The sequence below is a fragment of the Eurytemora carolleeae genome, unplaced genomic scaffold (assembly GCF_000591075.1).
Source record: "Eurytemora carolleeae unplaced genomic scaffold, Eaff_2.0 scaffold68, whole genome shotgun sequence".
In the NCBI taxonomy this organism is placed as follows: Eukaryota; Metazoa; Arthropoda; class Copepoda; order Calanoida; family Temoridae; genus Eurytemora; species Eurytemora carolleeae.
In genome coordinates this window covers 52,646-67,316 of record NW_019396093.1, presented here as the reverse complement: position 1 = coordinate 67,316, position 14,671 = coordinate 52,646, and the positions used below count along the sequence as shown (strand labels likewise).

At 33.4% G+C, this 14,671-nt stretch overlaps 1 protein-coding gene across 2 annotated transcripts; it reads left to right on the top strand.

Moving 5' to 3' along the window:
• Positions 1–642: 642 nt before the first annotated feature.
• LOC111718487 (suppressor protein SRP40) lies at positions 643–1,229 on the top strand. Of its 2 annotated transcripts, XM_023494113.1 has the most exons (2): positions 643–771; positions 838–1,229. In XM_023494113.1, the coding sequence occupies exons 1-2, from the start codon at positions 707–709 to the stop codon at positions 1,103–1,105; spliced, it is 333 nt and encodes a 110-aa protein (XP_023349881.1). In that variant the 5' UTR covers positions 643–706; the 3' UTR covers positions 1,106–1,229. The 2 variants fall into 2 exon arrangements, with proteins under 2 accessions (XP_023349881.1, XP_023349880.1); XM_023494112.1 differs by having other exon boundaries at positions 645–1,229.
• The last annotated feature ends 13,442 nt before the right edge of the window (positions 1,230–14,671 follow it).

Sequence of the window (14,671 nt, the reverse complement as noted above, 5' to 3'; positions counted from 1 at the left end):
ATTTGAAGTCACCTGCCCCCCCCCCCTATCCCCCATTAAAATAAGTTTTCCTCTTTACCCCGAAAAAACGGGTAAGTAGGTTCTAGGTATTTTCGTTTTTTGTCTTAAAATGTTGTGAATTCTGTCAATTTTATTTATCCTACGCAAGTTAATTTTTCAGACAAAACCACAGTTGAAAATTATCACTTATTAGTCCAAAAGCAAGAATAAATTCGTCTTTTTTTTGATCAGACAAAGGTTTCAAAGGTTATGTATCTCTTTAAATGAAGGATTTCTTGAATTTACGTTGACAGTGCCTTTAATCAAGGCCAAAGTTTGAGTTTATTTTCAACCAATCTCAGCCAAACAAATATCAGTTCTTAAAAATAAACCAAACCTAAAATTTCTCGCAGGTTTTAACAAACAATCTCTTCAAGATATGTGTGCAAATATCAGTTAATTTTCGACTTTAAAACTTAATGTTTAGATTTTAAAAAATTCTAAATGTAACGAGCTTATTTTAAGAAACCTTAAGACATATTATTAGGAACAGTAAAATTTCAATAATTCTGCGTCATTGTGGATTTGATGCGTAATAACTTTTGCCTTACACTACTGCGCATGCATGGGGGGGGTCATGATAGTATATAAACACCAACCCGTAATTATTTCTCATCAGTAAACAATTATACTTTCCACAAGACAGTAAAACTATCCTGAATATAAAATGGAGACTACAACTGCTGTTCAGAAGGACGCTAAGAGTATCGGTCAATCTGTCAAAGATACCACATCATCTGCCTGGGACAGCACCAAAGATACAGCATCATCTGTTTGGGACAGCACCAAGGACACCACATCATCTGCCTGGGACAGCACCAAAGATACAGCATCATCTGTTTGGGACAGCACCAAAGACACTGCATCATCAGTTTGGGACAGCACCAAAGACACTGCATCATCGGCTTGGGACGGGACCAAGGAATCACTGTCAACTGCTAAAGAGAATACTAAAAGTGTTCTAGAGGATGCCAAAGAGTCTGCTTCAACTAAGAAAGATTCTGTCAAGGAAAGTACTCAGAGAACGATAGATTGTGCATCTATTGACACCGAGACTGCTCTCTAAACAACCAAGGATAAATCTAAAAATACTGATGAATCTACTAAGGATCCATAAAAACTTTAAATGCTTATGATGATTAAAAATGTTTAAATGTTTATATTGTACTTAAGTTTTCATGATTAATAAAATAAAGAAAATTAAAGATAAATTGGAAAAATCAAGTGAAATATAAGGTTAGTCAAAAAGGCATATTTTCCGCCTCGATTTTTCTAAGCTTTGTAGAATACAGAGAAATCTAACTAGAAGCGGGAAAATTATATACAGGTTAAGCCCAAAAAAAAGTGTTCATGCATAATTGTGTAAAATTGTATTTTTTTTCGTAAATCGCATCTTTTGTATATTTTAAATCCTTTTTGGCGGAACTTGGGTCGAGAAAAAAAATCCCGCGAAACTTGTTTTCTTTTTAAAATCGAAAGTGTTGAAAAGAAAAAATGTGTTCACGAATAATTTCTATCTAAACCTAGAATTTTATAAAATCCGAACTCACGGAAATGGTTAAATTTCGTAAAATTGTATCAGCAAGGTAGTTCTAGTGTAAAGGCATATCAATAAACAGATCTGAGAATTAAGTGTCTCCTAAAGAATGGAGTACATTTAATGTAATGTTCTACTGTTAAAACTGTTAATTGTGTGCATGGATCTACGCTGATAAATACAAATTCTGAACAGGATGGAGACGGATGTTGAAAAGGATGGTTTTTTCTAACTAACTTAAAAGCGGTTTTTTTATTATTGAATTGGAATAACTAATTTTAAGGAAATAAAATAAAATTTACTTTTCACGTCAAACTAAAGTAAAATGAGTTGAACACGCACAGTTTTTGAGTCCGTCCTAGAAAACGATTTTTGATTTTTCGTCGTTGTTTTCATAACGAAACGATCGTTTTTTAAAAAATTGAAAATATTAACATCCCTACTTATAGAAGTTCACTTCAAAGACTTTAAGTCTAAATTTTAGAACCCTAAAAGTTTAACTATAGATTTTTCGTATTTGCTTTGATTTACTTTTTTATTGTTCTATTTCTGTAGATTTTATATATTGAAATATTGAAAGTCTCTGACGCTATTTACAATACACTGATAGGGGTTCACATCTGCATAATATTTTTTTAATCAAAGATCGGTCTGGAAAAACGAAAATTTGTAGATTTTGTTTGAAATCGCGTTTGTGTTTCGTTTTGATTTGCGGCATTGCGCTAAACCCCCATATTGCTTCCGAACCTCGAGATTCGGAAGCAATATATTGGGACCATTTTGATCATTCTTTCTAACTCTTTCAATGTTCAGAACTTGATGATTTTAATTCTTTGAGATATTTCAAATTTTGTACAGCTTCAATCCCTTGAACTTGTAAACTAAAGAAATTTACTCTCAACATGTCAAAATAGTACTGCAATGAATTAGAGATGTCATCGATAGTGTAATGTAACTTAAAATATACTTTACGTTTAGGGATGTTAACGTTTTCATTTTTTTAATTGATCGTTTCATTATAAAAACGACGACGAAAAATCGAAAACGAAACGATCGTTTTTAAAAACTATCGTTTTATAAAAAGTTCGTTTTTTAAAAATTGTCGTTTTTAAAACGATCGTTTTTAAGAACGATCGTTTTTTACAAAACTCGTCGTTTTGTTAACGATCGTTAACCCTATTCCTGCTGGGGGGGGGTCAATTTGGCCCCCCCCCCCTGTAGTTTTTTTTACATAACTCAAAAAGTATTGGTCTGAGGCTGTTGAAATTTTCTGACTTTTCCTACATACCCAAAGCCCTCCCTTTAGGCCTAAAACCGGGCTTTTATACTAACTGCCTGAGTCCTCAGGCACACTGCCTGAATGACTGCTTATTCCTTTAACAAACTAAATCTTTGTTTTGACCCACTTCCACTTGTCAGATTTTGATAAAATTTAGCTTTTTGGAAAGCCTTTGACATAAGGAAACGAATTGCACAAGTTTTGCGAAAAAAAATTGCAAAGTTTTTGCAAACAACCTATCAAAGGAAATTTGCACATTTTTAGTTTTTCTTGATTATAAATCAGGTTATTTAAAATTTTGCAAAATTTTTTGCATATTTGAAATGGCATGGTCAAAGGCTTTTCAAAAATGTATAATTTTTCATTTTTTGGACAAATTTATCTTTGCAAACATTTTTACTATATAACTGGATTTTGCGATAAAAAATTCAATTTTTGCAAATTTGCAAATTTTTTTTCAGATTCTAAAAGTAGAGCATAAGAGCTTTCCAATGATGTATCATTTGTCATATTTGGACATCAAACATGGGATTTAGAGGGGGGGGGTCAAATTGACCCCCCCAGCATATCCTGGTTTTCAAGTACCCCAACAGAGATAGGGTTAACAGCGACCATTCGTGAAGGATCGTTAACGACGAAAAAATCTGGCCCTGTTGGTGCATAGTTGAAATATTTATCTTTTGTAAATCGAAAAAAAATAGCTTCAATTGAATTAAAGATCAGAAATTTTATGTCCTTTGAAATGTTTCTTTTTTACACGCATTCCGAATGGTTCCATGGGATAAATAAAAGCCAGTGGTATAACAAATATTTTGTATTTAATTTTATATCGTAAAGGTTAGCCATTGCGTAGGCAGAAGAGATTTAATTAGTTTTTGCCCTAACGTGGTCAGATATTTTTTTTAAAGTTTTATCTTCACGGATTTGACACGTTAAAACATAATAATGGAAGTCGACGAGGATTTTGAGGATGGCTCGGACGAGAATCGGAGAAAATAAGGAGAATGTGGCTCGGAAGAGAAATTGTTGTGGCTGGCTTTCGCACATAAATTTAATGAAAATGCATTGGGGAACGTTGTCAAATATCGTCTTCTTGTTTAGGAAAAAAACGGAATAATTTAGGAGTCAATGAGGTTTACGAAGTTTAAGAGTAAAGGCTTGAAACTTCTTAACTTCAAAGAAAACCTGAATGAGAAGAACTTTTTAGTGAAAATTTATAAATACAGAGAGAGAACGGAGTTTAATGTTTTCCTGCAGCAGGAATGAGCAAGAAACTTCAATTTAAATAATTAGTTTTCAAAATTAAAAACATGGATATCTAATTCATACTTTATCAAATAGATATTTTAAGGGTACCTTTGTAAATATGAAATGCCACTCTATAATAAAGGGTCACTTGAAATTACGTATACAGACCCTATAAAGCAAGTAAACTAACCTTTACAAGATGATTTTTGAACCAACATTATGTTTTTTTCATGTAATAATGTAGAGTTCAAAGCGTGAATAAATAAAGATTTTAGTTTTCTTGTTCAATGAATCTTGTATAAGGATATAATGGTAATATTTGTGTAATAAATGATTGATGTTCTCTTGTGTGTCAGAACCTAGGGGCGCATATACAGTAATCTATTGAGGGGGAAAAGATTTTTTTTATTTTCCTGGGAAGACTGACCTGGGACCTGAGACCTTAGAAAGCATAGTTATCAGTTCTATGTGAGGGGGTCAACCCCAATGATCCCCCCCCCTTTGTGTACACTCCTGTCTAGTGTGTCACCAGGAATTGAGGTAAAGATTGAACGAAGCATCAATTAACCTTGAAGTTTATATGATCAAATATGAAAGAAAAAAAAGGAGCGATTAAACTACGAATATATCAACCACACACAGGGGGGCTTTGGGGGATGACCCCCCTCCCCTGGTTGAGCAGATAATGCATGGGGCAGAAGGGGTAATCAAGGACTGCGCTCCCCCCCTTCCCTTTTGAAAGTTTCTGTTTAAACCAAGCTTAACCCCCCCTCCCCTCCCTTGTAAAAAAAATGCTTCCAGTCTACCTGCATGACCTGCATTCCATTAAATGTTTTAAACATGTTAAACAAGCGGCTTCTAATTTATAAAGCCGATAACATTTTAGGTGGTTCTACTCCAATATTGACATGTGTATGTATTATATTTGCATGTTTCCCTAACTTCCAATAAACAAATATTATTTTCTAAAATCTTTTAACATCAAATTAGACCTTTTATATAATAATGTATCATACAAAAACTGTTTTTGTTACTGAAGCGTGCACTTCTGGCATATTCAATATCATACTTGGTTGACTTCTACTTGCCTCAGCAGGTTACACTCTCCTTTTTTATGTTTGATCGAAACGGATGAGGCCCCCCCCCCCGGTTCATAGTCTAACCAGAAAGAGTAGTGTCGTGCAAAAACGTCGTATCAATTTTTTATTCATCCTTGTGTTGTGTTGTATATGTTCTTCTCAGAAATCTAGCGTCCGCGGCGATGATAAAAATCCGCAGAACGAATTTAGCGCGGGAAATAATTTGTGGATTTCTTACGCATATAGGAATACAAATCTTCCTTGCCCGTATGTGTGGTTAAATCAATTTAAACCTATGTGTATAGCCGGAGGTTTATCAAAAGAATATTAATGTTCCTTTTATATTTGGTTAAAGTAATTTATAATGTGCCTGCTGTGAAAAGTAATAATATAATGTTTAACTAGGATTGAATTAACTATGCGATGTTTCAGTTTAATTTTACTTGTCAGTTTTCAACATATCATTTTTTTCTGAACGTACAAAATTTTTGCAAGCATCCTAGTATTTTCTGCATAGAAATGTTTATTTATAGCCGAGCATTGTGTGCGTATTTTGGCGTTAAGCTGAGATATAATCCAATATGATATTAAACGCTCTGTGAGAAAAATGCTGAATTTTGGTTTTAAGAATTTCTTACGAGTGTGCAACCAAAAAAGGATATTTAACATGTTTTATAAACCACAAACATTTAAGATCGAAGATTTTAGCAAAATTAATTTACCCAATTTTGTTAACTGTTAATTTATACGCTAGATGAGCTAGCTGAAGTGTTTCTTTTGCGCAAAAATAATTTTAGAAACTGATTACCCGTCCGCTAAAGATAAAAATTACTAGTTTAAAACCTAACAAAATGGCCCTGGCTTGAACGTAAAGATATGTATTTACATTTAACATTATTTTCTATACAGAGAATAAATTAGTAAAATTTGCTTCTCCTGATATTTGGTGTGGGGGGGGGGGATGAGGACCCCTGCCTGGATAAATATTACTCAATGGTATATATCCAGCAGTGGGTTAAACACGAAGGTCAAACAGATATTTTTAAATCTAGGATTCATCTAAGCATACAGTGTTTAATTTAAAGGGAAGGTATGCGTAATTTGAAGTGACTCCCCCTCCATGCCAAGATAGCAATGCCCGATTTTCAACATTAATGAAACCTTAATCTGATCAACAACAAAAAAAGAGATAACGTCAATTTATTTACTCGAAAAGTGTTTATTTCTGTAAATTTCACAATTGTTTCTTATAAGCAGAGATGTTTTCCAGTTACTTTTGCACAGAAAACGCAAAAGAACATTGACACTTAAAATAAACAAAAACATACATATCAATTCATAAAATTGATAAGTCAAAGCTTTCAAGGGTACAGTTGTAAATCGGGCATTGATATCTTTGCATGGAGTGTCCCTTGAAATTACGCTTACAGTCCCTTTAATATTAATGGACTCCAGAATACAGAGGTGTGAAGAAGTATCAATTTATAAAAAGAAGAAAGTAAACATCCTTCTTGAAGTAGATGGGAAATGCAAACAAACAAAATTTTTAAAAAATTTTCTAAGCCTCAAAATATCTTATCGTTTAAAACTTTTTTGTGGACATCGTTAATCTTTTATTCTTTTTCTCGATATTTAATGTGGGCACTCTTGAATTAATGTAGAATTGCTTGATCACTCAATTAAAGATTAAATAAAAGTTTAAAAACAGAAAATAAGGAACACTTAAAATTGGAATTTTTTCACTGTAAGATAAACACTTTATTATCACTATTATTAATAGTTTTGTCGGACACATAAAACTGGTGACACTTGTGACGTATGAATACAGCTGCATTGTGAGTGTACAAATTCTACGTTGCCATTTATTGTACTTGACAATCTAATTGACCAGACCTAATTTTTGGTAGTTTCCTTACATTAATGAGTTGTTTTTTACAAATATTGCAACATTTTTCATAATCTAACCAATTAAAAACTTTTTTGAAAGGTCCGGAAACCTTTAGGTACATTTCCTCTGTGGTTCGGTTGAGAAGGCATAACAATAAATAGTTTATTGGAGCAATAAATCTGGTAAACTTCATCTAAATCTACATCGTCTGGACATAAATTTGACATAAATTTCCCCATTGTTAGGTCAGAAGAGGATTTACATATCAAGAACATGTTTTATATACAGGGTGTCCCACGATACATTACTTCAAGGTCGCCTTTGATCGTTGAAATAATTTACGGCATTTAAATCTAATTCATGAATCTAATTTTGGAACTAACTTTCTAGAGTTAATATTTACAAGAGACCCCTAGTCTTGGTATTTCCAAAATGTCGTCTGCCTTTTCTATGCTTTCAATATTACTGGATATATAAAGAATTTCGTTCAAAGTTTAACAAATTTGATTTTATTTAATAAAATTAAAATCTGAACGAAATTTCAATTATTGTCAGCAAAAAAAGGCAGACCACATTTTCGAAATGCCGGGACTATAAGAAGAATTTATTTTGGTTATTGTTCCCAGAATTATAGATGTTAAAGAAGGTTGACGACTTGCTATATACTCTCATGCTTCGTGGGACACCCTGTATCATAGGGGGTGTCTCAATAAACACGGGAATTGAGTGCAAACGGCTAGATTTAGTATCCTTCAAGGATATTACAAAATAAAAAAATATCGCATATAATTAAGAAATAAATCGTTTTTTTTCTTCTCAGAAACAGTTGCAAACTGCCGAGAAAGCAATTTTTGTTAAATGTTACATTACTGTTAGTGACTTATTGTTGAATAAAAGCGGTTTTTTATTTCGTAATTTAGATTGGATCTAGCAGATACTCTGAAGCAGAGGTAACATTATGAAGTTTGAAATCAGGTATTACAATAATAATTCTTAACAAAGACGATCTTCGAGTTGTCACTCAATTGCCATGTTTATTGAGACACCCTGTATAAGATTAAATACAAGACCCCCCTCAGCTAGAGATTCCAACGAGGGGACTTATTACAATTATGTCCAATTTATTGCAAGGCCCACATAGACACAGAGAATACCAAGGTTAAGAAGATTACGGGGGGGGGGGCAAAAAATACCAGCCTTTTTTAGTTGTGGCTCTTAATTTTTTGCAAATCAAATATAAAAAAAAAACTTTTTTATATCAACCAGGGAAGAAAATTGGATATTTTTCTAGATTGTAGTAGGAACTAGGAAGGCGCCGCTGCGCAGGTATAGATTTTAATGCGAATTTGCAACTGTTTGTGACCTGTAAATTTTCATTTTTATATTCTCTTAAGTAGGCGCCTTCTTTAAAAAGATTCTTTTCTATGTAGAGGGTACATGTATGGCATACATCATACATGATTGGTTTTAGTTAATCTACACACACAATTTGCCAACTTATTGTTTTAAATTCATTGTTAGAATTGACAAGGGGTTTATGTTGGATTTCAAGGGACTGTACACGTTATTTCAAATGACATGCCAGATTCACAACCCTTAAACTTTGTCCGGATAACAATAGTCATTTTTCTATCTTAAATTGTGTTGAATTTTGACATTCTCTTTATTGTTTTGACAGCAAAATATGCGCAATAGAAAAATTGGATATTTTTACATCCTTGGTCAAACAAAGATTTAAAGGGAAACATTGTCAACTGAATATTCCATTCTGTAAATGGAAAGTCTATTGAAATTACGCCTACTGTCCCTTTAATATTGACAAGAGTTTAGGTTGGATTTAATATTGACAAGGGTTTAGGTTGGATTTAACCAGATTTAACATTAACAAGGGTTTAGGTTGGATTTAACTAGGTTGGATTTAATATTGACAAGAGTTTAGGTTGGATTTAATATTGACAAGGGTTTAGGTTGGATTTAATATTGACAAAGGTTTAGGTTGGATTTAATATTGACAAGGGTTAAGGTTGGATTTAACATTAACAAGGCTTTAGGTTGGATTTAACTAGGTAGGATTTAATATTGACAAGAGTTTAGGTTGGATTAAACATTAACAAGGGTTCAGGTTGGATTTAACTAGGTTGGATTTAATATTGACAAGAGTTTAGGTTGGATTTAATATTGACAAGGGTGAAGTTTGGATTTAACATTAACAAGGGTTTAGGTTGGATTTAACTAGGTTGGATTTAATATTGACAAGAGTTTAGGTTGGATTTAATATTGACAAGGGTGAAGTTTGGATTTAACATTAACAAGAGTTTAGGTTGGATTTAACATTAACAAGGGTTTAGGTTGGATTTAGCTAGGTTGGATTTAATATTGACAAGAGTTTAGGTTGGATTTAATATTGACAAGGGTTTAGGTTGGATTTAATATTGACAAGGGTTAAGGTTGGATTTAACATTAACAAGGGTTTAGGTTGGATTTAACTAGGTTGGATTTAATATTGACAAGAGTTTAGGTTGGATTTAATATTGACAAGGGTTTAGGTTGGATTTAATATTGACAAGGGTTTAGGTTGGATTTAGCATTAACAAGGGTTTACGATGAATTTGCTACATTGCTGCCTATAACGCTGGAGAGTAAAAAAAAAAAACATTTAAGCAATATCCTATGTTTTTGATGTTGCTTGAAAACCCAACTAATAAATAATAATGTATGTATATAGTTTTTAAGCAGTGCAAAAGTGCTGTGTTTATTGTTTATTAGACTATTTGAAATAATAACTTGAGTATGAAAGTCGTCCTTCTTTTTCAAAGTTGTATGGGTCCCCCAGTATAAATCTTCTTCATGTTTATTTGTTCTCATGTTTTCACCTCTTTCCCAGTGAGTGTATCTCCACTGTAATCAAAGTTATTTATCAAGGTCGTTATTTTACCCCTATATGTATCTAGCTATGGCAGAAACAAAAACAACTGACAAATAGTAATTTATTAGGAAATATTTGACGCTCATATATAAATAGGGTTCGAGGGGGTCTATTAGTGTTGGCACTTAGTGAATAGGTTGCAAGAAAAAGTGAAAAGTATTTATGAGTCACTGAGTGAAGAGTGAGTGTGTAGAGTGTGAATGAGTGAAGAGTGTGTATAGAGTGTGAATGAGTGAAGAGTGTGTATAGAGTATGAATGAGTGAAGAGTGTGTATAGAGTGTGAATGAGTTTAGAGTGTGTATAGAGTGTGAATGAGTGAAGAGTGAGTGTGTAGAGTGTGAATGAGTGAAGAGTGTGTATAGAGTGTGAATGAGTTTAGAGTGTGTATAGAGTGTGAATGAATGAAGAGTGTGTAAAGAGTATAAATGAGTGGAGAGTGTGTATAGAGTGTGAATGAATGAAGAGTGTGTAAAGAGTATGAATGAGTGAAGAGTGTGTATAGAGTATGAATGAGTGAAGAGTGTGTATAGAGTATGAATGATTAAAGAGTGTGTATAGAGTGTGAATGAGTTAGGGGTGTGTATAGAGTATGAATGAGTAAATAGTGGGTACAGAGTATGAATGAGTCAAGAGTATGTAAAGAGTGTGAATGAATGAAGAGTGTGAATGTAGAGTATGAATGAGTAAAGAATGTGTGTAGAGTGTGAATGAGTGAAGAGTGTTTGTGAATAAGTGTGTGAGTGTAAAGTTAAGCAGAACAACAGAAATTGCTTGAGGGAAGACAAGACAAGGTCACAAAACGTCTTCTTCATTCATCTTCAACCACGGGACCAGGACATACAGGGGGATTCAAAAAACGTTAATCTTCATCCAGGACATACAAGGTGATTCAGAAAACAAGAATCTTCCACCAGAACATACAGGGGGATTAAGAAAACATGAACCTTTAACCAGGTTATACAGGGGATCCAGAAAACACGAATCTACAACCACGGGACCATGACATACAGGGAGGTCCAGAAAACACGAATCTACAACCACGGGACCATGACATACAGGGGATCCAGAAAACCCGAATCTACAACCACGGGACCATGACATACAGGAGATCCAGAAACACGAAACTACAACCACGGGACCAGGACATACAGGGGGATCCAGGAAACACGAATCTACAACCACGGGATCATTACATACAGGGGATTCAGAAAATTTTATCTTCAACAACATGCATGACCAGAATATACAGAAGGATCCAGAAAACATTAATCTACGCAACAGGATCAGAACGTACTGGAGGATCCAGAAAACTTCAATCTTTAGCAACGGGACCAGGACATATAGGGGGGATTCGGAAAACCTTTAACATAGTTTCATTGTACATTATGAATAAGATTTTAGAATGAAACGATAAAATTTTAGGCATTTTTTATATACAACGTCAAAATACTGGGTCTCATTATATCAAAATCATAATAAAAAGTTATTGGCGGATTTTAATACCACATTTATTTTGAGCCGGACACTTCAGCAATATTATCTTATATCACCAATCATAATTCTATTTTTTTATGAATCGTTTTATAAGTTATATTGAGCCTTGAATGACGCCAAACATTTTCCTTATTCAAATACGTAAGAGGGTGCCATTTTCTTCATTGAACCCGACAAATTATGATATATTATATATTGAGGCATCCATTGTGAAATAATTTGTGTATTTTATAATGTGTGTCCCGGACACAATGAGGAGAAGGTCGTCCTAATGTCTACCCATCACGACACTAAAGATTAGAATCTATAATCTAGATGATTTGTAGAAATTCTCCGACTATTTTCCTCACCCATTCAACCCTTTTTAAAGGGAGTGTTATAGACGGTAAGTTTAAGTGATCCTTTATATAAAGTAGGACATTCACAGCCTTTATCTAAACAAAACAGTGAATGAGATACAATTTATTTCTGCCTTGAAAACTGTTGATTTCTGATTTGGAAATTATAAATTTTAGATCGAAAACAAGAAAATTTTTAATTACGTTAACAGTTCCTTTAAATCCTTATTTGTCGACTAATTTGATCTATAAAAGGAAAGGGTTGACAATGGAAAACAAAATGTTCATGACAAGTTGAACTGTGAACTACTGTGATGCTGTAGTCTGTAGTCTGTAGTCTGTAAACTGAAGTCTGTAGTCTGTAGTCTGTAGTCTGTAGTCTGTAATCTGGAATCTGTAGTCTGTAGTCTGTAGTCTGTAGTCTGTAATCTGGAATCTGTAGTCTGTAGTCTGTAGTCTGTAGTCTGTAGTCTGTAGTCTGTAGTCTGTAGTCTGTAGTCTGTAGTCTGTTGTCTGTAGTCTGTAGTCTGTAGTCTGTAGTCTGTAGTCTGTAATCTGGAATCTGTAGTCTGTAGTCTGTAGTCTGTAGTCTGTAGTCTGTAGTCTGTAGTCTGTAGTCTGTAGTCTGTAGTAGTACATATCCACCCCTGATATATTATTTCTTCTAATATATGATATCCCTCCTAAAAATGTTTGTTTAATAGTACATATACGATCGGAAGAGAGTTGTAATTTGAATATCCTGGTATAATGTTTATACTGTATACTGTATATATAAGCATCTATATACTTTACAGTGTGTACCAGAAATTTTTGTTGATTTTCAAAATTAAAGAAATTAAACACTCGCCGCAAACCCCAATCCTTTACAACCTGATGTTTGAAACCTTTTTGTGTTAAACTATAAATTCTGTTTTATCCAAGTGTCAAAATTTAAATGATGTTGATCGAATTAAAAGTTCCTTTACAAATCAAGGAAAATGGTTTTAAAAACAGTGGTTGCTGCCTTCTTGCCTTTTTTAGGAACATATAACGAAGTTTAAACAAAGCAAGCGCATTTATTGAAAACTTTACACACTGTAAAAAATACGGGACCAGTATTTGTACTTTATTTCCGCACTGTCAAAAATACGCAACCAGCCTTTGTAATTTGTTTACGCACTGTCAAAAAAAATGGTAAAAGATTTTTTTGTCCCAAGGACATAATCGGGTTGTAACGATCAAATCTTGGAATTCTTAGAAATCTCGGAAAATATCAAAAATAAGACACCATTATTAGTATTTTGTTTATGAATTCTCAAAAAGACGCAACCATATTTGTACTTTGTTTACGCACTGTCAAAAATGCACAACCAGTATTTGAACTGTTTACGCACTGTAAAAAACACGCAACAGTGTTTGTCCTTTAGTCCACACTGTCAAAAATACGCAACCAGTATTTGTACTTTTATTTACGCACTGTCAAAAATACGCAACCAGTACTTGTACTTTGTTTACGCATTGTCAAAAATACGCAACAGTATTTGTCCTTTTTTTCCACACTGTGAAAATACGCAAGCAGTGTTTGTACTTTGTTTAGTAAACTGTCTGGAAATATTTTTCTGGGACTCCTAGTATAATCCATACAAGGATAAAATGAGTTGGGCCGGAAATGGTTGGGTGAGGGGGGGGGAGGGCGCGTGTGTCATACCTATACCAGACAACTATAGTCTCAGATCTGAGCATTATGATAGGTCTACGGAACATATCTTTAAGTTGTCCGATATTTTTTTGTAAACATGCTATCCGCGGAGGACACTTTAATGACGAATTGAAACTCTTTAGATACATATATGACGATTTAAAAGTTTAATTTTGACTTGATTTTTAAAATGTATATTTAAAGATCCGGCAAAAATAAAACAAGTGTGTAGCTCATGCTCGGAACTTTAAATGTATTACTATTGTCTGATTAATTTCCGTACAGTCGTATCTAAAGTCTTATCCTTTGTGAGTAACCCTGTATTTGCCAATAAAATTCATATATCCAATTGCCATAGGCAACTCTTTCTTGGGGGACTTATGTAGGTTATGCATGGATGATGTAGGAAGATAATTTCATATTCCTCGAATCAACCTTTTTCGTTGTTCTGTAATCATCGACATTAACTGAACTACAAGTTAAATATATGCAGATATTATTGAAATATGTTGCAAGATATTGCAGTTTAAGTTCACATTGATGCGATTCATTTAAGCGAAATTGTACATTTAAAAAATATATTTTTTTATATTAATATTTTAAAATATAGTAAATTTATAATTTTCAACATAGTTTTCAAATGATATACTCCCGGGCCCCGGCCCAATGCTGTACTAGCGTGAAATAAGTGACTTTATCAAATGTCAAATAACAAATCATTTTGAAATTTTGAAACTCTTTAGTCATCAAAAATATGCCTAAACAATCTTTAGCTACTTCAGACTAAGACTTTAGAGACGACTGAACCTAATTTATTAAAGTCTTTTTTTTTTGATTTTACGTTCTTTCCCTGCACTTGTAAATTTTAATCTTCTTTCTTCGCAAAAATTATTTATTTTGTCCTTACTTTACTATACTCAAGGTAGAACTCCAATTAATCTTCATCAGGTCGTTATATTTACAGAGTTTTAGTTTTGTGGGTGATCCTGTACATTAGTTTTAACAACTGTCACTCACAAACTGCGAACACATTAGCGACATATTCAAATCAAAAGTGATTACATTGACGACAATTGTTTTACTTTATCTGGTAAGCACTGTAAACAGAACTAAAGCTCCAGCGTGTGTATAGTTTATATTTTACACAGTGGTTTACTGGTA